Source organism: Kryptolebias marmoratus, linkage group LG1, assembly GCF_001649575.2.
Source record: "Kryptolebias marmoratus isolate JLee-2015 linkage group LG1, ASM164957v2, whole genome shotgun sequence".
NCBI lineage: Eukaryota > Metazoa > Chordata > Actinopteri > Cyprinodontiformes > Rivulidae > Kryptolebias > Kryptolebias marmoratus.
Genome location: NC_051430.1, coordinates 25,750,266 through 25,777,480, shown reverse-complemented (window position 1 = coordinate 25,777,480; position 27,215 = coordinate 25,750,266). Strand labels below are relative to the sequence as shown.

Sequence of the window (27,215 nt, the reverse complement as noted above, 5' to 3'; positions counted from 1 at the left end):
GAGCAACCAAAGGTCTGTTTTAACCAGGAAGTAGTTTCTGCGGAGGGGTGCACACAGGAGAGAAGGCATGTTATGAGTGAAAGTTCTCATTTTTAAGTAATTATTAGAGTATTTCTAGGCTTTGTTGTGTTTTATTACAACTCCCTAAAATTTGTTTCGTGGTAATTTACATTTGCTCATAGCAGGGAGCCATGGAAATTAAACATTTTGGAGAGGTGGAGGTATACACTTGAAAGAAGAGGAATGAAAGTCAGCTGTAGGGAGACAGAGTGCTGTGTGTGGATGAGAGGGAGGCAGGTGGAACAGTGAGGCTACAAGGAGGTCAGAGGTCACAAAGCTGCAGGACTTCAAGTACGTAGGTTAGACTGTCCAGGAAAACGGGGAGTGTGGTAAAGAGAAGAAGAGAGTCCAGGCAGGATGGAGTGGATGGAGAAAAGTTTCAGGAGTTATTTGTGACAAAAGGGTGGCAGCAAAGGTCAAAGGAAAGGTTTACGAGGCAGTGGTGAGAGCAGCCATGTTGTTTGGTTTGGAGAATGAACAGGAAGTGGCAGAGCTGAAGATGTTGAGGTTCTCCTTGGGAGGGACGAGGATGGACAGGATTAGGAATGAGGTCATCAGAGGTCCAGCACAGGTTGAAGGACTGGGAGATAAAGTTAGAGAGGCCAGACTGAGATGGTTTGGACATGTGCAGAGGAGGAAAAAGACAAAGAGGAAGGCCAAAGAGGAGACATATGGATGCAGTTAGAGAGGACATGGACAGTTTTTTCAAGACACTCCAGTTGTCTGCATTACTCTGTTTCTTAAAACTATTACAGAATTAGTTTTATCATCGGGAAAAATACCCTTAATGGAACCTTGATGAGGACTGGCAACCTGTCCAGGTGATCCCCTCTTATGTGTTGATTTTGGAGATGGGCACCAGCTCCCGGTGACCATGATCCATGATTAGAACTGCGGGTGTAGAAAATGAACGGCTAGATAGAACCATGATTATCTCATCAAATTGTGACTTGAAATCTTCATTTTTCGTCTTTCACTTCATATGAGAAAGATTCTTTCGGATCCTGAAGGTGTTGAGTGCACGTTTCTTAGTTTTTCGGAGAAAAACACCTTCAAACTGGTACAGGTATACCAGGTAAACCCTCAGTTTACATTGCTATGCTGCTCCTCAGGTTTAAGATTTCTCATCAAATCCTCCCAAAATATACAAAATCTACTGTAATTTTAACATTTAATATCTGTTTTGGGTAATAGTCTTCATCTAACACCTCATGACTTTTCTTGTTACTGAAACAAAACTCAAATTTAAATAAAATGTAGGTTAAGGAGTAAACCTTAGAAATGTTTTAGTTTGAAATGAAGTTGCATGATAATATGACACCACAATAAAATGTTTTAAAAAGGAAAAAACTCCACTGTGGCTCTGAGAAATGACAAACATGGGCTGTACTCGCCAGTCGCAGAGTTTATTCTTTAAATATACATAGACTTCCCCCTCCATATTAAATACCCCAACATCCCTCTGTCCCTCCCTCCTCCCACACTCTCAATTTGTTGCTTTCTTTTCTCTCCCCGTCCACAAGAAAGCTCGTCCAAGCTGAAAACACACTCTACTTTGTGCAGCATATTGCTTATTAAGACATTTTTGAAAACATAAATTAAAAATACTACAGTTTGTCTTTTTTTTGCCAGTTATTTGCTCCAACATCAGACTGCTATGAACACAATCTAAAAAAAGAAAACGGCACAATGTCCCTCAGTCTGGCTACATGAGAGAAAAAAAAAGGTTTCTGTTTTTTTTTAAAATATGTGTACACAGTGGTTTGTACTGCAGCAGGTAAAATAGTGAAAGGAGAAATATTTCTCAACAGGAGTCCCACATTTGGCCAAATTAGATCAATGTGTTGTTTTATACTTTTAAATGGAAATAGACAATTAAAGTTGGCTGTTTGTAATACAGACCTTGATTTCACTAGTGTGTGTGTTTCTGATCCTCTTCTGTTAGAGAAATGTAAAAGTGAGTCACATCCTACAGCCAAAGGGGTGTTCATCATTTTGTGTTCTTTATTTAGTTTATTTTATAATGTTTTAAACCAAATCGAAAATGTTTTTGGTCCATTGAGGCAGTTGACCCTGCAGGCAGAGTGAAGGACAGTGTGAAACGGCACTAGAGGATAATTCAGGTGTTTCAGTCACAAGGCATGCATGTTAACACTCAAACTCAGAGTTGTCATAAAAAGTGTTCTTGTTCTGTCGTTTGTTTTTTTTTATATGCGATATGCTTCAGTCTGTTTGGGTGCGTGTGTATGTTGGAGTAAGAATTTGTGCATCTCTTTCCTTGTACAGATGAAGGCACTGAAAAAGTCCTGCTTTTGATTGCATCCTTGCTGGACAGCCTCGAAGATAACTTTTTTTTCTTTTTTTTAAATGTTTGAAAATCTTTTCAGTGAACTTAAACTGCCACGTTTGTCTGAGTAGACCGTTTTTAAATTGTCTCGTCCAATGAAAAAGAAAAAAAAACAAAAAAACTACACACTTTAAAAAGGGGGACTTTTTCAATGACCAACGCTGTATGTGTCCTGTGTGCTTGTGTTGTTTCTCATAAACTCTTATTAGGTTTCGTGTCCATAATTCCTGCAGTCTGTTTGTTTTCCCTTCCACTCCTTTGGGAAGTAACGAAGGGGCTGCATTTACAATGGAGAGCTTCTAAAGGTCAGGCAGGGGTCACATACGGGGGGAGTATTTAGGGTTTCTTGGCACCTCGGTGAAAGATTTCAGCTCATATGGAATCCCGGTATCCACTTCGATGGATTTGCGGGAAAATAGCAGCCGGATATCGTTGTGCAAGTAAATCTTCCCAGATTTGGAGCTCTGGAATCTGACAAGATATGACACAGAGAAAATAATGTTATTTTTCTTTTATCATTTTAAAAGAAAAAAAAGTTGCTGAAAATGGACAAAAATACATCTATATTAATAAAAAAATGGTTATTGGTTGTAACTATAACCAATGTTTTAGTTAATAAAATATGCTTTTTTTGTTGTTATCAGTGTTATTCATTCTGTTTATTGAAAACATTTTTGTGAAGATTTTGTTTTATATATTTTTGTTTGGTACAATACTGCAATCCCAGAATAACAACAGAGGTTGTTCTTCTTATTAAGTGACCACATTACAGACCTGAAAGGTAAAGACAATGAAAGAACTCCATCCTACCTGAGATGTATTAAGTAGCAGAGAATCTTCTTCCTGTCCAGCGCTACAGTTCCCGGAGACGCCTCGCCTTTCCCCTCAGCGCCCTCCTCCACTGGCACCAGGAAGATGCGATGGCGGAGGAAGGTCATGTGATTGACAGGCATGTCTCCGAAGTTGTACGTCACCAGGAACATTTTCACCACAGTTTTGTTGGGATTAAATAAGGTCTGAGGAGATGTACACCAGACCAAAGGTGATATTTTAAAAACAAGACACACAATGGTTTTAATGAAAGAAGAAAAAAAAATTCTTTGTTTTACTGAAATCATAAAAAGCCAAAAACATAACTTTAAGACCATGCATCGTTTCTTCTTTAAGAAGAAAATGCGAGTGGGTTAACTCACCACTTGAATGGTCCCTGCTTTGGGTATGCTGTATCCTTTTTTTCCAATAGGCTCAAGAGAAACCACCCCCTGTGAAGGAGCGACACAGAGGTGCCAAAAAATGAACATCTTACACCACAAATAATTAAAAATAAAACTTTCATCATTCCATACTGCTGGTCCTTACTTCTAACATACTTATTGATTTATCTTATCGATGTGAACATTGTACAATATTTAGTTTTGAAGTAAACAATACTCACATAAAAGAAGAAAATCCAATATATTTTACATTTGGTTTAAAACCCCCCAAAAATATAGCACAGTAAAGACAACTCCTATAAATATTATGAGTAGTTGTTTATTATTATTTTAAATCTTTAGATACATTTTATTTTTCTTTGTGCCACAAAAACTGCACACACATCGTTGCACAGGGACTGACCAGGAAGGGGGAGGGTGCGCTGTGCTCTGAGATGTCGTAGTATGTAACCTGCACAGGCAGGGTGACGTGCTGTGGACAGTAGGAACCGCTAGCTCCGATCTCTGCTGTGAAGCCTTCAATCTGCCCTGATGGGGAGAATCGACCCTTCAGTATGGATTCCTGTGGTGGGAAAGAAGAAGAAGAAAAAGGGGGTTTATATTCATAATTTCAAACAGTTAATGATCTTTAAACTGTACCAAATAGGTCTGTAAACCCAAAAATATGTTGAACATGGTAATAAACTACCAAGCTGTTAGTCAATGAGTCTTGAATGTAACAGCCTAGTATCAGTACCTTTTTTAAAAATACTAATTCAAAGACTAGGCCTTTTGTGTTGGAATTAGACTCAGTAAACAATGATGCAAAAATCTTAGCTCATTTTAAAAAAGCCCTAGGCACATTTAGTGTAAATTTTAAGCAACTATGGTAAAATAATAATTTGATAATATACGTTGTACATTAACTTAAGAAATCCAGTCTAAAATGAAATTAAAAAGATGTTATTCTGACTCGGCCATTTATATGTTATTAATTTACATGAATGGATTTAACATAAAATTGTCATGTTTAGGTTGAACTCCTTACAGCAAGAAGTAATAAATTTTCTGTTAGAAAAAAAATAAACCAAACCTCAGCTCCACTTGGGTTATGTTTCTACCAGAAATATCTTGATTTTGCTGCAATAAATTTTACATTGCATACCTCAAAGTTGCCAAGTAGTGATCTGCTGATGGAGGAGGAGCGTGTAGATCGTCCGGTGTCAGTCTGCCTGCCGCTGCGCAGCTGCCGACTGAATATGGTCACAAACGCACACAAGACAGAGCGGTGGTTAGCGGTTAAAATTACAATAATTTTGTCCTAACCAATATGTCACACGCCTGTGAGCGAATTCAAGTCCAGACACAGAACCCTCTCATTTAGAATAACAGCAAACGTACTTTTAACTCCCACCTCCACTCTAAAGTGTTTATTTGCTGTAGTCAGTGTGACTGTCTAAACTCTTCACAAATCACACACGTGAATCCACTAATCTATGCAAACTTGACCAAAAACCTCAACTAAAATTCACAATTTTAACTTTTAATCCTATTTTAAGTGATATCTTTTCTTTGTAATAACATTTGTGAGCACATGATTACAAATATAATAGATGACTCACCTTTTTAATCGCAACCCATTCTTTAGTCGTCTCCCTGATCTTGTGCAATCTAGGGCAGTCTGGAAAACCACACAGAGAGAAAAGGACAAGATGACCTTTATTAGTTTCACAATTTACATATAAACTACTTATATGATCTGTGTTAGAATTAAATTTATTTTAAACAACATAAACCTGTTAGCAAATAACATCAGTACTAACCTACTAAATAAAAATACACAAACTGATGCTCGATTGTGTCTTTATGTGAAAGAAATGTTGGGTTTCTATATTTCAATTGTTGTTTTACTTACTGAACACTGACTACTAGATGTTGCGGCACTAATTTTTCCCATTTTCCCACTTCCGTTCATTGGAAAGGCCACCCAGCGGTCAGATAACTCGTCACTAGCTAAACCTGTGCTTACTTTTAGAGATTTGTTCTCTTTAAAGCTCTGCCTCATGGTTCACGTGCTGGTAAGAGTTAACCCCCTTTGTCAGCTTTTTGTCTCATCTTCATGTATAGTTGAATCTACATGTGGCATTATCAAAAATGATCCTGTCTCATCTGACCTGTATTCACTGACATAGCAACTTTGTTTAACATTTATGCTTTTCTCATCCGTTTTACTCCTCTCACTAATATATATACATTTTTCCTCCTTTCGCGTTATTTTAAATATCTGCTGTTCTTCTTTTCTGCCCTCACACAGATCCCGAACCTTTCTGCCACTATAATCCCTTCAAAATCTGAAAGCCAATAAGTAAACCCTGTTAGCGTGCTCCCCATCACAAAAAACTAACAGACTTAAAAGCTCTTTCTAACCTCCCAATGTTCTGAAATGGTCAGTTCACTTCCAGAAACAGCTTAAGCAGGGTGCTTGTACTGTATATGTGCGAGTGTGAACGCATGTGTGTAAGAGACACAGCACACTCATGTTGTGGAACAATGGACCTTCCCTCAATAGGCTTTATTCTGGAGCTGCTCTGCCTGTTCCAGCATGGTGTGATTTTGAGCCAGCCATCCCTTCATTCTGTTACTTTAACTCGTTCTCACAGTTTGCATCTTTTATTAAATTCTCCCTTTGCTTTTGTTACTGATTTGTCACGACTAACAGCCCTGACTGAAAAAGTTTTGGATTTACATATTAGTATTCAAAGATATAGAAGCCTTTGCTTATGGCAGTTAAGTGTTTTGTGGCTTCAAGGCATTATACTTGAATAGAAAAAGAGTGTACACTGTGTTCTTTTACAAGAATGCTACAATAAAAGCATCAGCCGGAGAGTCTTTCTGGTCAATTAGGACAGGAAGCAGTTTTTCACAATCTCAGTTTAGGTAAGACATGACTAAGAAGAAATCTTTCCCAAGAACCTTTTCCCAAAAATCTAAGCTATTGTTTTAAACTCTACTTAGCTGTGTTAGCTTTTTCCTATGAACTTGGAAAAAAAAGCTGAATAAAAAAACCCACAATGAGCAACATGTGTGAATGGATGCTGACCTTGGACCGGTCACGTGCAGTGGGCAGCAGGTGGTTCCAGTATGGTGCGGCTTTAGAATCAGTGCTACGACAAGAGGCCAGGCCGAGGCCAGAAGTTAGCAAAGACAACCTGCTTCTCTTAGAAGTGGAAGGTCCCTCATCTTCTGAGCATGATTCTGATGCATCACCCGGAGACAGCAACCTCTTTTTAGCTGGCCAGTGGCCTCCGGAGTACAGACGATGGCTATTACTGATGGGGGTTTTCTCCCAGGAAGCCAGCCCATTAGACGAGCTGGCAGCTTGTGTAGCACTTCGCTCAGGTGGAGAGGATTCAAGTCCAATGTCCCATTCTGTAGCTTCCCCTGGTTCCTGCATTTCAGTGTGATGTGGAGGTGAGAAAGGGCCAGGTGGACTGGTGGGGCTGGCAGGATTTGGAGTTTCATATGTAGACATTTCATATAAGTGGGGGCTGAGCTGGCCTCCAGAGGAGCCATTACTACAACTGTCCTGTGCAGGGCTACCTACTGAGTGGGTAGGTGTGCGGCCACCATTAGGTGTATCTGTCCTTACTGAGCTTCCATTGGAGTGGCCCTGGTCACAGATGTGCCCATGAGGGTCGCACATTGGGGATGATTTAGGGGAGAGTGGAGCAAATGCGTCAAGGATGGGCCTGTCATGATTGTTGTGAGCTGGGCGCCGGGAGGGGTTGTGGCTTGGGGAGAGGGGTGGAGACCTAGGTGACAGACCACCCTCAGAGTCTCTGTGCTCCACCTGCATGCAAGTGTATGGAGAACCAGAGCGCCCAGGCCCAGTCACTGATCCCATCCCAACACCTTGAGCTGGGACTGACCCACATAGCACCCCTCCCTCCAGCACGTCACTATCTGATTTGTCCTCTAGGTGGGAGCGCTTGTGAGTCAACTGAGGCTCTTCTAGTCCCCTTTTCACACCTAACCGGCCTGGCTTCTGTTGGGCATCAGTGTGGGATCCTGTGGAGGTGGAAAAGCCCCCCATCTGAGAGAAAATGGAGAGCTGGTAGACCTTTTGAAGACGCAACTCCTCCTGGTCAAAGCGTCTAGGTGCACCCGCTTTGACTGCAGAGTTTATTCCATTCGATGGAGGTCCAGAAGGTGGCAGGTCCCCCTCCTGAGCTGGAAGATCCAGTGGAGCCTTTTTGTTGGCCAACTCCACGTGAATATGCCGCATGGTTTCACAGTTGCAATAAAAGCGTTTTAAATTACTTTTTTTGCAAGTAGGTCCTCACAAATATCAGGAGGCAAATCAATATGCTCCACAGGAAGGAGATGTCCTACAGTTTCTGATGTGATTTCTTCCAAGTGTGTGAATCAAGAAGCTGAGCCACACACCACCTGAGGGTAACAAAATACTGCATTACTACTCAGAAGGACAGATTTATTTCAGGTATGAAGCAAGAATTGTGAATTAGATCTAATGAAGATGAAGAGCCAGACGTTATTAGGCCTTTCCATAACAACAATGATATAGGAATATTTAACTGTCTATAGTATATTTTAAACTTTATGAACATTTCATAAGTTCGACAAATAGGAGAACAACGCCTGACTGCTGCAAACAAGCAGAACGTCACGAGTGCGTCAATCCACATTAATCACTTTTTGTGCTGAGTGATGACGCTCCTCGGTGCTGCCACACCCATTCCACTAATCCCAGAGCAAATGCAAAAACTACATTATATTCTTACTAAGATACCAGTTTTTTTTTAAAGTATAGTTAAACCTGGGTAGAAAAACACATTTTAGATGTTTCCGTTTTTGTAATCCTTTAAAGTGATCTTGATCAGCAGCCCTTCAGGCTTTCTGAAGGTCTTTTTAAAGCTTTTGGTTGGACTTTGGCAGCTTTTTCATTCTTTTTCTATCCAGTACCATATCAATCGTCAATCATCTCATTGGTGTTAAAGTCATTTACGTGTCAAACTGTTATCTACAGTATTTTTCATACATTCAAGTGAAACACATGGGAAGAAATTCTTCAAGAAAAGCAATGCCTAAAGATCCAATTTAAAAATGGTGCTTTGCTAAATTGTTATATGTCAACACAATAATGGATTATCCCTGTAGTTTAGGAGGCTTTTTTATGCTTGACTGACTCATAGACCAAAGTTAAAGGTCTTAAAAAAATTAAACAACAATAATTCTCTGATACTGGTTTGGTATTAGAGTGCAAACCATTAGTTACATAGACAAGTTCAGAGAAAATGGTTGAAAAAATAAATAACAATAAGACCAACAACTCACCTCTGTGTCACTCCTTGTACAATTCCTCCTGCATGGAAACCCTTCCTCTGGCACAACATCTGGAAGCTGTGTCTAAACGGCGTTCTAATGGATTTTGTTCATCTTTGTGAAAATGGATGACCTATGAAAAAAAAACAAAAAAACAAAACAAACAAACCATAAACTGATAATTCATAATATTGTCGTGTTTTGTTTGACACACCATGATAATAAAACAGAAGAAAATGACTTTATTTTTGTAAAATGTGTTTTGGAGTTTGGTTGGAAGTGGAATATCTTCTAAGTTACAAGCAACAAGATTAAGAAAATGTTTGTTGAAATAATTATAATGAATCATTAACATTATGCAATTTTATTTTTTCCTTAAAAATAACCAACTTTATAAAAATTAACTTAACAAAGTGATAAAGATCAGAAGCTGACAGATCAATCTTACCAGCAGGAGTGAACTGTCAGTAGCGCTGAAGACTTTTAAGATGAAATATCTCTGAGTCCAAGTTGGTAATAATTCTGTTGGCACGCCTTCTAATTTTGGCTGCTAGCCAGGCACTCCCTCCTTGGTGACCTGGGCGTGAAGTGGGGCACGGCTGTGGCATCATGATTGGGTCATTCCTCCCAGAATCCCTATAGAACCAAAAACACATCAAAACAGTCACACTTAATGATGTTTAGGTTAATTAAGATTCAGATGTTATATTTCTGAAAATGTGTACAGACACAGATTGACAATTTTTGATGCTCAAACTCATAAGCCCAGCAAAGAAAGTGCCAGAAGCTCATAAGTCCCAATTAGCTGTGTGTTTTTGAAGAAACAAACACAGCAGATGAAAGCTCAACCAGTTAAGAATTCAATATGACTGAACCAAGGACACACAGCACACTGTAAACAGTTAACGAATCCGCTCAGGGAGAACATGGTTGTTGTTTTTGTTTTCTCATGTACCCCATTTCAAATATAACGAGCCAAACTCTGAGCTGATCATCGGACATGAAGGAGTCATTCATGGAGCCAACTTGGCACCACGTGGTGATGAACCAAAAGAAGCGAGCTGTTTCCCAACCTACTTGGACCTGAATTTGGGAATGTGGGGTGGAGGGAGGGGTTGCAATGAGCTATCCCCATGGCAACCACCAGCCCAAGGATAACGACTCCTTTGTACTTGGCCACAAAGAGGGAGAAAGAGAAGCACAGCTTCAGAGAGTTCAAGAGGGTCGATGGTAGGGGGTGCTGAGGGGTAGGGGTGGCGAAGAAGTTTCACAAGAAAATAAATAAATTAGCAAATATATACATAAACACACACAGACAAAAAAGCTGGTTGTCTTTTGAGAGGTACAGCTAAAATACAGTAACTTCAACTCTATATTAAAACATAGCTAGTAATTAATTTTAATCAAAGTGGTTAGATTTTTTTTATTTTAATCTCTGGCTGGAAATTAAAGAGAGCTAATGTGATGAACACCCTGCTGGCTCTAATTTACATAAAGAAGAATTGGTTCCCATTTGGACTTTTAATACCAAAACCAATTACCTCACTTTTAGCGTTTTACAGCATCATGGTAGTGGAGTGACGATACATACAGATATACTGAATATATAGAAGATGCAGAAGAACACAACATAAAACTGAGCACAAAAACCCAAACTTGAGAATGATAAATGTATAACAAGACTTGTTCTTGCATATGTTTTCTATCCAGTGTAATGCATCTGCATCCTCAAAATTGCTGTACTTGAATATAACGATCAGACTAGCTGCACTCTGGGTGACCTGGAGCTGGTATTTCAATTACTTGGCTGGCAAATAGTTTTTATGCAAGTCATGTCATGAGACATCTGTTATGTTTTATGTCTTACAATACATGTTTTCAACTCCCATGAAAAGAGAGGGGATTCATAACAGAAAACCCCCACACAAAACTTTAAAGCATTTTTGCAGATGCTTTAATTTAAGCACTTATGCAATGACTTAGTATGAGGTAATTGTGCCTTCTTACTGTTGCAAATAAAGAATCACATGGTAGGTGGTGAAATCTTTGTCACCTACAATTAGTCAACTAACATACGGTCTCTGCAGACAAGTATCACCTTTGGGAAAACTCAAGTTGCACAAAAACACAAGTGCCTCTCCCAGATTATAGAAGAAAATGAGTTATAATTGATAGCATATTAGCATTAAATAAATCTGATTCCTTATAACCCAAAGTGGTGCATGTTTAGAAATTTGGTTTTACACCAAAGAAAAGTCACTTTCTGAAAAGCATATAATATAGTTTTTCTCATTTTTGAGCCATATGTAAAAAGCCACTGATATATTTAAAAACATCTGGTATATCCTTCCTTTGTGTAGTTGAAAGCGGAATTAGGCAAATATAAAGAAGAAAGGCAAAATCATTGGTAACTATAATTATCTAAGAGATACATAAACATGTCTGGCAAATTCAGCATATTTAATTTTAAAAAGGTAGTTAGAGGTATTTTTAAATTTAGATAAATGAATGTCAAATGAAACCTGTTAAGGCCAAAAAAGATGTAAGATTCATGTTATCAAATAAAACACCACAAGAAAGACAACACTCACCACTCAACATTCACTGGCCACTTTATTAGGTACACCTTGTTAGTACTGGGTTCGACCTCCTTTTTGCCTTCAGAACTGCCTCAATTATTCATATCATAGATTCAACCAGTTGTTGCAAACATTCCTCAGAGATTTTAGTCTGTATTGACATGTTAGCATCATGCTGTTGCTGCAGATTTGTCAGCTGCACATCCGTGATGCGAGTCTCCTGTTCCACCATATGCCAAAGGTGATCGATTGGATTGAGATCTGGGGACCATGGAGGTCACTGGAGTTCAGTGAATCAAAACTAAGAGCAGTCAATGTTTTTCAAATCTTTTATTGTCCAATTTTAGTGAATCTGTATGAACTGTAGCCTCAGTTTCCGGTTCTTAACTGACAGGAGTGGCACCCAATGGGGTCTTCTGCTGCTGTCGCCCATCTGTTTTAAGGCTGGATGTGTTGTGTGTTCAGAGATGGTATTCTGCAGACCTTGGTTGGAACGAGTTTCTGTCATCTCGAACCAGTATGCCCAGTCTCCTCTGACGTTACCACGACTTTTATGTCCACAGAAATGCTGCTCAGTGGATAATTCTCTTTAAACCCTAGAAATGGTTGTGTGTACAAATCTCAGTAGATCAGCACCAACAACCACGCCACATTCAAAGTCACTTAAATCCCCTTTCTTCCTCATTCTGATGCCCAGTTTGAACTTCAGCAAGTCATCTCCACCATGTCTACATGCCTAAAGGTATTGAGTTGCTGCCATGTGATTGGCTATTTGTGTTAACAAGCAATTGAACAAGTGCACCTAATACAGTAAAGTGGCCAGTGAGTGTATGTAAGGTTAATAATCATACTACAAGTTGAGAAGGTGGAAAGCCAGAAGAACTATTTATAGTTCCTGCCTGCGTTCCTAAGAACACCCAAAGGTTAAGTTCTAGGTTCCACTTGATTTTTGACCTCATTTTAAACCAGCAAAGCAGGAGACTGACAGAAGCTGTAGCCCTAAGTCCCAATCAAGCAGCCAGCAGTGATGAGGAAATGCACTGGGTTCACCCCATTAAATGCCAGAGACTGCCGATTTAGACTTTGGAACTCAGAAAATTCATTACTGCATTGATAAACATTATTATGTGCTAATACACGTCCTCTGATTATGTTCTCATGGTCACCTCTAATCCACTTGTCTAATATAATCTGCTTCACACCTGACCTATACATATAGTAACAGTAATGAGCCCCATACAGCACATAAAGACACAGATTTACCAAGACATGCAAATTAGCATCTGTTCACAATGATTCAACAGTGCATGTAGTGTGTCCAGCAGATTTATTCCTAAAACTTTAAAAAGGTACAACTAGTTCATTTCAGTAATGATCCAAGGAGTCAGCAAGGCACAGTTCAATTTACCTGTTAATGATTAAGAACCAGTAATTTACAAATGCCACCAACAGCTTGTTTCTTGTAGCTACAACACAGGTCATAAGCATGGACTTTTTCTCTACCTCACAGGAAAAAAAAAAAATATATATATATATGTTAGGTGAACAGCATGCTTTTATTCAGCTGGAAAAAATGTCCCAACGGACTGAAATGTATGATGTTTATGGAATTATATGGTTTATGATTTAAATACTTTAGGTTTTTTTTGCTTTGACAGAAAAACCCAAATTCATACGCAACAGTGTCAGGTGCTAAGTTCACAAAGTTCTCACTTCTTAGGTGCCAATTTAGTCTCCACATAATTATAAACACCAGCAGTCGCAAATTTGCACCAAAATTGACTTATTGGCTGGCCTTCTAAATATGTTCAATGTATAAATATGTTCAAATCCTTTTGCTAGAACGTAAAGCTATCTTTAAAAGGCAAACAAAAATAACTCTTCACTTAACATTTATTTAGCAATAATATGAGAAGTCATCAACATTAAATGATCATTGAGTCAGTAGTAAATGAGTTTAACTGAATTAACTTTTGAGATCCAAAATGAAATGAATTCAGAACTACCATTGTTCAAATGACTAAACAACAGTTCAAGAACAGTTTACAGTAAGTTTACTGTATGAAACTGAGGCAACATTTTAATATTCATAAAACATTTGAACTACCCATAAGCATTCAAAACTAACCATTAAAAAAAAAAACCTTTAAAGGAAGATATAGAGCTCCAGAGATGTGTCAAATATGTGTTGATAAAAGCTACGCATAAGACCTATTGTTTGTTCAGGCCGAAGGAAACCGTGGTCATGAGGTCAAAGGTCAGGTGTCTTGGGTCAGATGATTGAGCACATCAGGAGGCCCAGAGGTGTTTATTTCATCACCATGAGGAAGGTGGTGTTAGGGATAGTGATAATTTGCACAAAGTGATGTGATCACATACATTGTGTTTGTTTTACTGAAGCAGCCTGATCAAATCAAAGGAACCGAAAAGACTTCAAGATTTTGAGGGGCCGCTAGAGCATCTGTGTGTTAAACAAAAACATCTGTAAAGCAAATCCAGGCTTCCTAAAAGACTATGAAAAGTTGAACAAGGGGTTATTAAAATGAATATTAAGAACACAAAAAGATTCTAAAACGGGACATTTATGGATATCTTGAACTCAAACTCTCAGTATAATCTATGAATGTGACAAGAGCAGAGTTCAAAGTTGGCACCTATCCTTAAAAAGCAGCCTGACATTTGGCACGTGTTGCTATTAATCACAACACAAAAATGCCACAGGTATGTGTGCACACAGAAACGTACACAAACCCTGGCAGTCAAAGCCCCATAACGTCCTCTCATTCAGCAGTAAAACTACGGATTTTTGTTTTCCTGTATGAGATTTGACAAATGCTGAACTCCACCTAAAAGAAACCATATCTGGGAGGAACACAGCTGCTGTGTTGTTTACAGATGTCTGGATTTAGACTGGATGTCTCCTAATAGTTCATAGATTCCCTCAAATCCTGAGAAAAGCTTGAGTGAAATCTCTCAATGGCTTCTAGCATTTACTTTGTAAATTACAACAAAATCAGTGACATCACTTTATTATGAGAACAAAAACAATGTCCTGGCTGATCAGTTAAGAATGCTAACTTGACCACTTTATAAACCCTTTCTGACAGCCCCTGAAAACAAGGCATTTGCCACATTTGTGTTTGATGGGGTTAAGTCTTCACTGTGTTATATATCTGAAACGATTTACTTTTAGTCTGCGACCTAAGCTGTCGTGCTGAATGAGCCTTTAGTGAAAAGTCGCATCTCTGGCGGCTCATTTGCACTCTGCCCTCCTTGTGTTCTCAGCCCACCCTTCACATGTAGCCCATAACAGAGGCATGATAGCATCAGCATGAAGTTAGCAGCCTCACAAATACCCAGATTGTCTCATAAGGTTTTAGCAGATCCCCACCCAAACTACTCCCAGGCCTGTTCTGTGCCTGGAGGCTGATAAACAACACACACACACACACAGTTTCTGGCTGCTTCTGCAAAAGAAAAAAAAAAATCAGCTGTTGATTAGATTACATGAACTTCTGTCTACATAAGGATGGGTGGAAATACAGCTGACTGCATCTGTAAGTGTTAAACACCAACGTATGACAGGAAGTGGGAAAGACAGACAAACACTGAGAAGAGAGATGTAAATCTGAGAGTGACACAATATTACACCATGAATTTGCAGCACTCACGTTGGGGAGTCATGACAGTTTAAAGTAAGATGAGGGACTTATTTGCTGAAAAAGCTGTTTGACACAGGTTCCCTTTCTGTCCCGCCCTCCCTCTCTGTCTGCCTGCTTTTCATGTGGCCATTTTAGGAGACGTTGAGTCAACTGAGCCCAGCTGAGGATATGACAGCAATCGAATGAAGCAGCATTACAACACTTGACTTGAGAGCAGGAGAACTCGTCACACTCACCCCGTCAGAAAGATGAGGTTTGTTGTCGGTGTTTCTCCTTCCTTCCTCTATCTGCTGGCTGGCTGAGTGGGTGACACTGTTGCCCTCCACCCTGGGTCAGGCTGCCTTCTTTCTCTCTCTTGACTCCCTGGGTTTTGTCTGTTTTCTTCAGTTCCTTTGCCCTGAACAGGCTGTGGTGAGAAATGTAGAGTTAGGTCAAGTTGCTCTGCCTCTCTGTCCCTTCTTCTGTCAGGATGTCCAACAGCTTTCACAAGTTTGTTCTCTCTCTGTATGTTTTCTTCCTGTCTACCTCTCTCCACCCTCATTCACACACATGAACAAATCAAAAACTCATTGACGACTCCCAGCCCCCATTTGTCTCGCCTGTGCCCTCCTTCTACTTTTCTGTTTTAAGCCACCCCCCTTTCCTCTTGTATATTCGCTCCTCCAAAGTATTGTGGACACAAAAGCCACTTTATACGCTGTCATGCTGTCTCCCTTCTCCCATTTCTCCCCTTCCCGAGCTTCTCCTCTATTACTCCGTTTCTCACTTCAACGTTTTCCTCACTGTTGTTAGCCTACTCTCTCAGTGTGTTTTCTTTCTGTTGCTTTCTTCTCAGCTGATAGAGCCAGGCATGCTTTGCTCACTCAGCAGTGAAGGCATACAGGCGAAAGAATCGGGGGGGGGGATTGGATGTTGCTACGTGATTGGATAGAGAAAAGGGGGGTCAGCTGTATTGGCTGAGGTTCTTATTGGCTGGGTGGAACCATGAAAGGGGAGAGGAAGTGTGCAGAGCCAAAAGCCCGCCCACCTGCTCCTGCCTGTCCTGTTCTGCAGAAAACAGAAAAGCACTTTTTCTCACCGTAAACGCTTCATGTTTATTATCATGTTTTGTGTACAGCGACTACCTCGTAAAGTCTTCCCACAGAAGGCCATATATGCAGTTGCCCGTTTCTTTACTTGTATTAAAAAAACAGCAGCAAATAAAGAAGATATCACCCCTGAGAATAAATATGCACATACATGTCACCCTCCCCCTTTCTTTACTGTCTCCTTCATTTTCTGACACACAACCGCAGTCTGTGTGTACCATAATATGTTCACGGTGCTTACATACTTTACCCTGCAAGGGGGAAAAAAACAAAAAAGCACAGCAGCTGGAGTACAGATAGAGACTGAAGTGTGTGCAAAAGAAGTTTATCAGCTGAGAACCAGAAGCAGCCATCAGCTGTGTGCTGGTGTGAGTAATTTTGGCATCTGTGAGCTAATGAGGAACATTGTGGTGATTGTGCAATGACTATTTCAGAGCTGTGTGGTCAAAGTCCACACAGTGCAAGACAGCGCATCCCACATTTTGTGTGCTCTCTCACCTCACAAACACACACTGGGCAGACATTGCACAAGTTTAAAGCCCTGGTCTCAGAGCATACTTGAAGATATCAAGCATGCATATTTAGTTCACTGCTTTGTCCAATCCTCCTATTACAGACTCATGACACACACCCATCTGCAGTGTTACTAGTTAACCCATGTGAGCTGGTTGGAACATGTAAGAAACTGAACACAGCTCCCTGCCTCTTCATGTTTCAGTCATTGCCTGTCACCGTGCTGCCATGACTCTTGATTTATGTCTGCCTTCTGCTCAGTTTCCAGCTGGGACGCACAGCAACTTTTTCTAAAAAAGATGGAAAATTTGCTCCAGTTGCTGCTTTTTTTTTTTGCCAAGTTGTCTGTTACACTGGGGGACAAAGATACAAGCGTTTCTTCTGATTTTACTGAGCTTTTGCTTTTTACACTTTCAGAATGCTTTACACAACAGATTCTAAAACACAAAATATGTTATTTTCATAAAACTCAAACGGATAGTAACACATTAATATGAAAGGTTTAATACACCAACACACCTAACATTCCTCACCAGCACTATCTTTATACCAGCTCTGCCTGCACTGCTATTTAAATAGATTTGCCTCTTAATGCATCACAGGATCTCACTATGCTGAAGTTTGAATGTTGTTATTCACTTGTAACTCTTGTTGTCTACTACATAACACAATGCAAATTTACAGATTTATAATCATCTTTATCCAAACTTCTCATAGACCAATATGGGACACTTCCAAATCCCCAAATATACAACCAAATAAAACATCAAATTCAAACATTCTGCTTAAGACTTGACTGGAACTGGAAATATATTCAAATTAGTGGCTTATCCAGCCATTTGTTACAGCACTAAACCCATTCTTGGACGCATGCAATGGTTTTTTTTGAGTGTGTGTGTGTAGATGAGTTGAGGAGTGGTTTGAAAAACAAGACAAGTCTTCGGCTTCATACCTCCAAACAAAGAGATGTGGGGATAGGGGAGAAAGGGAAGGGAGGAGGAACCAGGAGAGATAGATAAACTGACCAGTCGAGATTCAAATGAGACAAAAATCCTGTTCTCAAACAGGCTCAACTGTATCCTCTAAGGGCAAATCCTGCTGAAAAGCTTCTTAAAATCATGGAAATGATGTTCCCGAGCAGCACTGAAGGATCCTTCAGTTTCATCATACACAAACATACACATTCTTACAACCATATGTTGATTTAAGAGCTGACATTGTTTCCATATCTGCGGGAAAAGGGTGTGTTTTTGCGACGAAGACCCTCCCCCATCCGAGGGCACCGTGTGCAGCTGAAAAGAAAGATGTACTGAAAATATACACCTACTAACGTTCCAACAAATGCTCCCATTTTTTGCAGTCCTGACATGAACACAAGAAGGTGTTTGTTTTTATTTCTGCTGCGGCATTTTAAATGATGCCTGACATTTCTTGTTTCATTAGGTGACACCAGCAGTGTTCAAAAGGATTCACAGATCAGTTCAACAAACCAAAGATTTTCAAAGACACTTAAATTTTGTGATGCAATTCATCTTGTTTTACTTAATGTCAAACTTTGTATGCAGCAGTAGAAATACAGTAATTCATGAGCCTTGCTTGTTCTGTGTCAACATGCAGTGATGTGTTTTTGTCCCCTATAATTATTAAATCATCATTTCTTTGTTCAATATATCCCCCTGTTTTTTTTTTTTTTCCTTAGCAAAAAGGTATTACAGTGGAACATGATCTCTGGGCTAGCGCTGCAGCCCCACCATAACCAAACTTCACCATTGTCAGCAGGTTCATGCATGTTGCTACCCACCCAGAATAGTTTCTTTATGCTGTATTTACATGTGCAATGTGCCGTAATGATCTGCGAAGATGAACTCTATTGAAGGGAATGTTTGACCAGCTGTGAGTTTAAAAATTCACTCACCAGCGTGACCCCCCAAAAAAAAGCTTCCTATTACAAGTGTGCTTAAATAAAAGGAACTTGTCAAATGCAGTTGTTCAACAGAAATGCGTTTATTTCAGGTTTTTTCCATCTCCCTGCTTAACAGCTCATCTTTATGTACAAGACAAATATTATTTTAATGCTATGGAATGTATTTTCTGATTGTTATACATCTTTTTGTAATGTTCTTTGATGTTGTATTGTTTTGTTATAGTATGAACAATGACAACAATAATTATTCTCAGGAAAAAAATCAAGTATCTATTCATTCATTCATTAGTGTATTCAGTTCAAGAAAGATTTCTGTTGAGAAAATGTAATAATGTTGAAAAGTGATACTGATTTTCATCAAATTAATAGCAACAACAGCATTAATGCAGATACAGAATAATTCCCAATGCTCAGACTCAGCCTAACATAAGGGTATATATAATATGTGATAGACCATTATCAGACTTCAGTACTGCTCTAATTTCAATAAGCGTCAGCTTTGTTGAAAGTAGACATCCTTTTCTGTTGCCATATTTTGACCAAATCTCATAGAAACAAACCAGAATCCAGGCAAACACAGCAAAACAAAAGTGATTGTATTGATGATCCATGCTCTTTCAATATAACCATAAACCTCCTGAAATTAAATGTAGCAATAAGTAAAATATTGTAACATTCACTGCTTTATTTAAGCTTCATTTTATTTAAAGCTCTGGCCTTGCGAAAGAAAAGTGCATCATCGGAATAACTTCTGTTCTATACATAGAGCTCTAAAAGTATTACATTGCTGTAAGTAAACAGCTGAACACTTACTTTTGGTAAGTCACTTTTGCAGTAAGAGACCATCCAAATACGGCACATCTGTTTTAGTACCAACTATTCCACTACTTCTAATGTTGCAATAATTTCCACCAACAATGCTTTAAGTCTTTACACAGTATAATTATGATTTGGTTTAATTTTGCAATTGCAGGAACATTTGTTTTGCATTTGTTAAATCATGAGTTACAATGATTTAATTTCCCTACACACATAATTAGAGTTTGAGCAAATTGATTTTAGTATTTTTTTATTTTAATTCAGTCTTTAATTTCTAATTATTTTCTGGCAGGGTAATATCATTATTAGGACCTACATCTACCACTGATTAGATTTTAGTCCTTGCAATGTTGTTTACTCTGCTCTACAGAGTTTGGTCAAAATGTTTGGACATAAAAGGAGACTAACAGAAAGTGCATGACATGTACTTTTGTTGAGATGCACAACAAAAAGAGAAATAGAAGGGAGCTAAGGGAAGTGAAGAGATGTTGTAAAGTGAGGCAGCCTGAGTCTTAGTGACAAGCTGGGCAAGCTGAGAGGAATGTTCCACAAAAATATGCTGCCTATTCATGGAGGACAGGAAATAAAGCACTCTCTTACTCCACCTCTTCTCTTTTCCCTCTCGGCCCTCAATCCTTCTCTTTGAATTCAGCTGTCTCTTTTCACCTATCGCTTAAGCTCTCTGCCTCAATTTCATGCTCGAGAAACTTGCATAGCTCTGATGGTCGGACATTACTTTGATTGATATCAGCAAAATGTATTTCTGTTTGACATTTAGCTAGTTAAAAAGGAGCAGAGGAGATCAAGCTCTTTCAGGGCTAAATACTTCACTAATGTCTAACCAACATACTGTCATTGTTTAACTAGCCAGTTTGACTACTGATTGGTTACCAACAAAAGCCTGGCGGTAGAGAGGATTATAAACTAAAGTGGATGGTTGAGAAGATTACAATAACAGTTGGAGCTCATTTGTCCCACAATTGGTGAGTGTTCAGCACTGAAACGAAGAGACTATCTGGAACCAAAGAGCTACAATTTTCCAAATACCTTAAGGACAAATTATGAATTAAATATAGGGCTGCAAAATGTAGGAAAGAATTACCATCACAGCATTATCAAAATGAGAACTACAATATTGCAAAGGACTGTTTAAATTGCAATAAATAGTAGGCTATTATATGCATTCATGAACTGCATGCCAAAACCAAATTTGGCCAGTCAGATGGAGTCTCACTTCCCTTCAGGTCCACTCCTGTGACAGGTGCACATGTCTATTAAGACTGCAGCATACAGCCAGTCAGGATATAACAGTTTCAAGTCACTGTAGACACATACTTGCGCAAATATTCTTCCTAGGTCACTGAACTGACTTTCATTTATTGGAGACAGCCTATTCCAAAGGCCAACCCTTACTCATATTTGTAACCATATTTCATTTCAGACCTGAACTTACAATATCCAGAAATCACATTTTGTTCAGTAAGTTCACAAAAAAGGTGCTCCCTAGAGGTAACCCAAGAAGGCCTTTATTTACATCTTAAAAATGTCCAAATAAGGACACACACACACAAAAAAACAAAAACACAAACACATTCACCTGTTTAGTGGGTTTTATGTGTTGCTCATTTTATGATATCAGCTGTAGAAATGTGTTCCTTTGCTCAAATATACTGGAAATAGGCAAAAAAGTAAAAGAAATTACAACTACATAACTAAATTCACACACCTGGATAGGACAAAACTCATGTAGCCACAACATCTAGTCCAAATCAACCACACAGGAAGCAAACATACAAGACTGATGATGAAACTACTTCTGACTGCACGAATGGACACAATGTAATAATGTGGAATCACACAAGTCTATTATTTGTGTCAAACACACAAGCAATAGCTGTATTCTGCAAAAGTAGAATAAAACCAAGCAACCAGCCAGCTAACCAGTGTTGTCATGCCTAGAGCAACACAACCACTAAAATCAAATCAAATGTTATTTGTCGACCACATTTCCTGCATAGCAACCCAATGTGCAAATAAACAGAACTAAAGACACTTTGGTTCAGTGGTTTTTAACACCCTAACTGTATAATTGCCTACTTACAAATTAACTAGTTTGTTTTATTTCAGAAAGTTTAATTCCTAATGACAACTACACACACCATCCATGACCGTAATGTAAACCAACATTAAGATGCTCCCCATGATATGTTCTCTAAATAAGTCATTGTAAACAGTAATACCTTGTCTTCTTTGGCATTTTAGATTTTTTGTATTAATCAGTCGTTAAAAACAACAAAATGTGTATAAATGAAAGGGGCAAGAAGAAACAGTTGGAGTAAAAAAAAAAAAAAAAGGAGCCGAGTCAGTTTGACTTGTGCCTGTCTCAACCTTTTCTGTGTATCATTCCCTTGCACACTTTCCTCGCATTTCCTGTATTTCTCTTCTTCAAGCCTGACTGGTGTCTGCATGTCCTCTGCATGTTACGTCAGGCCACAAACAAAAGGGATACAGCCAACGACTCAGATCACTGCAGTTTGGAAAACAAAGCTGTTTCCTGCCTCTGATGAGACACAGAGACAAGACCAGCCAGAAACACATAAAAGCATTTATACCATAACACACTAATGCGCCGCAGTAATTAGCATACAAATGAACAGATATACCCAAATGATGTTGCAAGACTCTACATGCTTCTATGGAGCTACTTCCCAGACAAATACAGTGTATAAATGTCAAGCACTGTACTATTTGAACCTTTATACTATCACTTTACAACTCTTTAAAAACACTTTTATTTTTAAATCATCAAGATATATATGTGCTTATGTGTGTGTGAGTTTTAGAGATAAACAATTCAACCTGACTAATTAACAAAGTCTCAGCAGACACAAATAAACAAAAAAATATTTTCAGTTGCAGATAAACATTTGTAGATGCATGATGCCAACACTGCCTACTGCCAAGAAATTAGTCTTGGTTTTTATGAAGAGCTAAAAGACTTCCCATATAAATCCAGAACCAAGCACCCCAACAATACTGAACTTTTCACTAATTCCCATAAACTTTAGCAAGTTTTTCAGTAAAAGTTTTGAAATTTTGCACAACAAATTGTTCATGTTCAAGCAAAGGCACTGCTGATAAAACTGAGGACAGCTAGAAAACTGGATATCATAGAGCTTTGATTCTCCGGGTGTAATCTCAAACCATGTTGATTAATTCAGCAGGTGGCTCAGTATCGTACCAAACTTGTCTCTTTCCTCTTTTGTTATCACTTGAATTCGATTTGTTTAATTCTGGTTAATAGTAAAAAGACTTCTAATACAGCAACTAAACACAAAGCTAAGATGGACAGTTGGACAGAACACAAAATACCTAATTAATATATCCCAAATGCAATAGTTAACTCTTAGTTTTCAATCAAATTTATAAAATAGCAATGTATGAAAAGCCAAATCTGCATGTTCAGTATTTTTCCTGGTTTTCCGCTACCGTATAAATCCCGCAAGGAAGAATGTGTGCTGAAACACTAATTTATGCTTCTAAATATATGCTATACTCAATGTTTGCAGCTCTCTTTGTCCTCTGTCATTCATTGTCTTTAGGTCCATCATCTGGCCAACTGCAGGATCCAACAAACACCATCCACCTCTTCCTGGATCAAATCTGACTAAAGTGGTCCAAACAAACATGATAATCCATTTGGGAAGACTGCAATGTCTGTTTGAGCTACTTAGGATGGACTTTTAAGTAAAAACATGAAAGAAATGCTTGATTCTGATCCTATATCAATACAATAAAACCCAACACTGATAAATGTCTGATTTTTGGAATTTCAGTGCAAGTTGAAACAGTTGAAGACTCTTGAAAAAACTAAAGCAGTCTTACGGCACCTAATCAGTTCAAGCATCCTTAAAGCCACAACTCCTTTCTTCCCTTCACTATATAAAAGTAGATTAACTAACCTCAGTGAGGCAGCGCTAATAGAACATGAAAACCAATACAGGGAAATTGCAGGTTTTAAAGGAGGACGTGCACTTTTACAAAGACTGCCTGGGCTTTGTGGCAAGCCAGTGGCTAGATTTGGGTTATAAGCGTCTGAATTTGTACAAATGCAGTTTAAGGGTTAAAGAAGAACTAATAAGAGGTTTGTACATGCTGCCTCATATGGAAGTTTGAGAAATCAGGATGTTATTGAGAGAACAGAAAATTTTGAAAAGGGGAATTTCTGTAAGGTCTTTTATCTGCTTTGAACAGACCACTGCAGAATGATCTCCACATCTCAAAGTGTAAGGACATTCAGGTAGGGTTTAGTTTGTCCTCTCAGATGTCCTCTTAAAGTGATCTTTTTTCTCACAGTCTAAGGAGAGTAAGTTTTTTGAGCATGACTATGGATGGCTTTCTGACACTGAAATAAAAAAAATTAGAAATAAATAGGCTTTTGCTTTGTATAGAAGAAAATGAGTAGTTGCAAAGAAGGACCTTGAGTTTCACACATCACTGGCTGCATGAAAGCTTTAGACACAAAAAGAAAAACTAGAAAAGCCAAGTGAGTAAGTATTTCTTTTTTAACAAGTTTACTTTTGCAAGTCTACTTTAAATATTAGCATTAAACAGAAGTTATGTGTCAAAATAGGAGTTTAATGTCCCTTTTACATGTTTTTGAAAACACAATTCTTTTCTATGATTCTTGTATGTATAAGCATAACTCTTTTAATGCTATTTTTTCCCCTACAATTTTAGCTTGACTGGAGTTCTTATAATACTCATTTGCACACATATGCAGTCACAAGTACACCCGTAGAGATCAATACAACCCCAAAGCTGTGATGCACACTGGGTCTAACCTACATAATAATCTGTAATCTCTGACATCAAATCCTGCAGAGGCACATTGGAGGGCTCACAACAAGCTCTCATCGGCTCATAGCGTATAATAGCCACCAGCACTTTCTTGACACAGAACATTGCCAGGTAAAAAAACAAAACAAGAAAAAAACATAGAACAAAAATAGAATTACAGCCATGGACTGTAACCATGCAATCAGATAATTATAAACAATAAAGGAGGTGTGCTCTATTTGTAGAAAGACAGGCTGGACACACAGAGGACAACGGGACGAATGGTTTCCCTTAAGTGTCACAGATTATCAGATGACCTACCTATGAATAAAAGTAAACTTGAACGGCATTCAAGGTACAGAATGCTTTTACAAAACTTAGAATAAAAAGAGTCTCAAGTTAGTGTCAACCATATAACACCTTATTTCTAAACTGGACACTGGTGGTTCCATATATTAAAATGAGAGCATGCACACCCGGCTAGCCATGACCACTCTCTTCCATAACTTAATGTTCTTCACTGAGTAGTATGTAGAGAGGGTCTGAGAAGCAGAAGGTATCCATAATGAAGTAGGAAAACAGAGCAGTCATTGCTAGGGATTCCTGAAGTTGCTGTTCTTTCATGCGTTTCTCTTTGTCGTGTTTGATCTCTTCTTTCTTCGTTCTCTTTGGAAATGAAAAGGATTTTCTAGAATCCACTGTCTCACCTGAACATACTGCATGAATTAGTAAAGGCTTCTTTCCCAGTGCGCTGGGAACCTGAGTCTAAGTGTGTTTGTGCAAATGACAAGCCCAGACCCAGGTCTCCTGAACAACATGTACACTGCCTTCAGGGCTGATTACAGCAAATATCTGCATGACGTCACACTCAGCTGAGGACAAAGCCCACTGCTTTCTCCCAGACAGAGAGGTGGGGGTTGGCTCTGAGAGCAAAGCATGTACTTTGTTACTGCAGTGTGGAGATGTACAGTACATGTGTGTGTGCAAATATTTTCTATTTATATGCATGTGAGGCAGCTGCAGGATTCCCATATGCACGTGCGTGGGTGATGCAGTATGAGACTGCAAACACGTGTGCATAATGTGCATATCAAAGCCATCAGGCTACACTTATCTGAACAATGGGGATCACTGTGTTGCAAGATAAGCAATATAGCAATGCAATCAAATGCTGACAAATTAAAGACTTTACAAATATTGTAACAAGGCTTCAGTGCCAACATCAGTGCCCTGGCCTGTTCTCTGCATGATGCAATGCAACTCCCAAGTGCAGTCCAAGGGAACAATACACACACTGCAATGCTAGTCTGCCTCCAGTAAGCTTTTCAGAGCTGATCATTATCCCTGATGTTTAACCCAAGTCATAATCTCATATTTAATGGCACTGCTTGGGGAGCTCTCTTTTTTTTTACTTTGCCCATATTTGGGCAACCCCAAGAGAGTGTAAAATTACAATAAATATAAATATTAATGCATGCATTTTCTTGCCAGATGCACATAAAGGAACGAGGATGACTGAAACATTGGGATTTCTTTAACTTTTTCTCTGGCCACCGCAGTCTGCGGGCAAACACATAAAGAAAGTGAGAATAAAAGGCAGACAAAGCAGGGGAACGCCCCCTTTAATTTTACAAGCTACTGTCAGGTCATCAGCTGTCTCAGTCTGGATTCCAGGCATTGTTTGTTTGTTCGCTGTCACAAATGTGGAAAAAAATGATGACTGCAACCACCTGCATGCTTTTAGGATGAGCATCTCTCTTGAAGCGTTCGGAATTACTTGTGCATTGGCCGAGCTTTTGTCCCATTTCCCCACAGCACAAGTTCACACTCGCATAACAATAAAAAAAACACAACCAGGCAAAAAAAAGAGAGCAAGTATGAAGAGTCTGGTCACAAACCTCACAAAGAAAGATGATTTTAGCAGGGAGAATGCAGCCAGGCAGTCAGAACTGACGCGTCCCTGTCGTTTCGGAGTTTGGCCTTTTTGTTATCTCACTGAATGTCGTGTTGACTGCTGCTACGTTGTCGGTTTCCAGGTGGCTAACAGCACCAGCTTGAACCCAGAAGTTAGCCACATTAGCTGCGTCTAATGGAGGATAAAAGGCTCGTACGATTTCAGTTCTGTCTTCTCGCTATGTCCTGCCACAAAGCTTGCTTCTTGGGTGACGAAGGTACGTCCCTTCCTCAACGTCTGTCTCTTTTTTTTATGTGTTCGCAGCTGTTTTCGTTGTTGGAACCTTTTACATAGAATTCGTCCCTGTCTCTTTAAGAGCCGTTTCCGGGGTTTGCTGACAACGGCGTGGGAGGCGGGACTTAACGACCAGCTGGGCGCTAACCATTTATACCATTAGCTACCGTTGATCCGCCTAACCAATCAGCACTCAGAGACTGGGTCCGTTTTAAATCATGCAGATTGTATTCAAAAATTCTTCTTCGCTATAGGCTTATGGATTACTTCAAGGTCCACCCAGTACACGTGCTTTTCTACCCTCCCAGACTTTAGGGCCAGGGATAGCTTTTCAGCTGACGTACATTCAACTATATCTTTTCATATTTACCATAAACCTACTTAGTACACTTAAAATAAATATTTATTCTGTTAGCAAAAAAAAAAAATAATAAAAAAAAAATAATCACGTAATAATGATAGTAGCATCTGGTTAAAAAAACAACTATATGGTAATCCCCTTCTTTTCCTCCCATTTATACGGAATTAATGAGAGCCATGTTGTCACAGAGCTAAGAATAGATCAGCTACAAGTTGAATCCCCATACTGCCTTGCAGCTGCACTGACTCCACGCCCATCTACCCACAGCACACTGAGGCCTTATTACACTCTGCCATGTA

General features: G+C 39.1%; 1 protein-coding gene across 3 annotated transcripts; it reads right to left on the bottom strand.

Moving 5' to 3' along the window:
• Window positions 1-1,450: 1,450 nt before the first annotated feature.
• On the bottom strand, window positions 1,451-26,642 carry LOC108233762 (protein FAM214B). 3 transcript variants are annotated; one of them, XM_017412433.3, is made up of 11 exons: window positions 26,266-26,642; window positions 15,421-15,590; window positions 9,392-9,579; window positions 8,956-9,076; window positions 6,701-8,049; window positions 5,223-5,281; window positions 4,766-4,853; window positions 4,025-4,183; window positions 3,601-3,669; window positions 3,218-3,423; window positions 1,451-2,878 (listed from the first exon to the last, which is right to left on the bottom strand). In XM_017412433.3, exons 5-11 carry the CDS (start codon window positions 7,883-7,885, stop codon window positions 2,725-2,727), a joined length of 1,920 nt encoding a protein of 639 aa, XP_017267922.1. In that variant the 5' UTR covers window positions 7,886-8,049; window positions 8,956-9,076; window positions 9,392-9,579; window positions 15,421-15,590; window positions 26,266-26,642; the 3' UTR covers window positions 1,451-2,724. The 3 variants fall into 3 exon arrangements, with proteins under 3 accessions (XP_017267922.1, XP_017267923.1, XP_017267921.1); XM_017412434.3 differs by lacking the exon at window positions 15,421-15,590; XM_017412432.3 differs by lacking the exon at window positions 26,266-26,642 and having other exon boundaries at window positions 15,421-16,051.
• Between the last annotated feature and the right edge of the window lie 573 nt (window positions 26,643-27,215).

Coding starts and splice junctions, on each gene's coding strand:
- LOC108233762 (XM_017412433.3), bottom strand. CDS start 7,885: ATGCGGCATATTCACGTGGAGTTGGCCAACAAAAAGGCTCCACTGGAT. Junction 4,854..5,222: donor AATGGGTTGCGATTAAAAAG/GTGAGTCATCTA, acceptor GACCATATTCAG/TCGGCAGCTGCGCAGCGGCA. Junction 3,424..3,600: donor AAGCAGGGACCATTCAAGTG/GTGAGTTAACCC, acceptor ACATCTCCTCAG/ACCTTATTTAATCCCAACAA.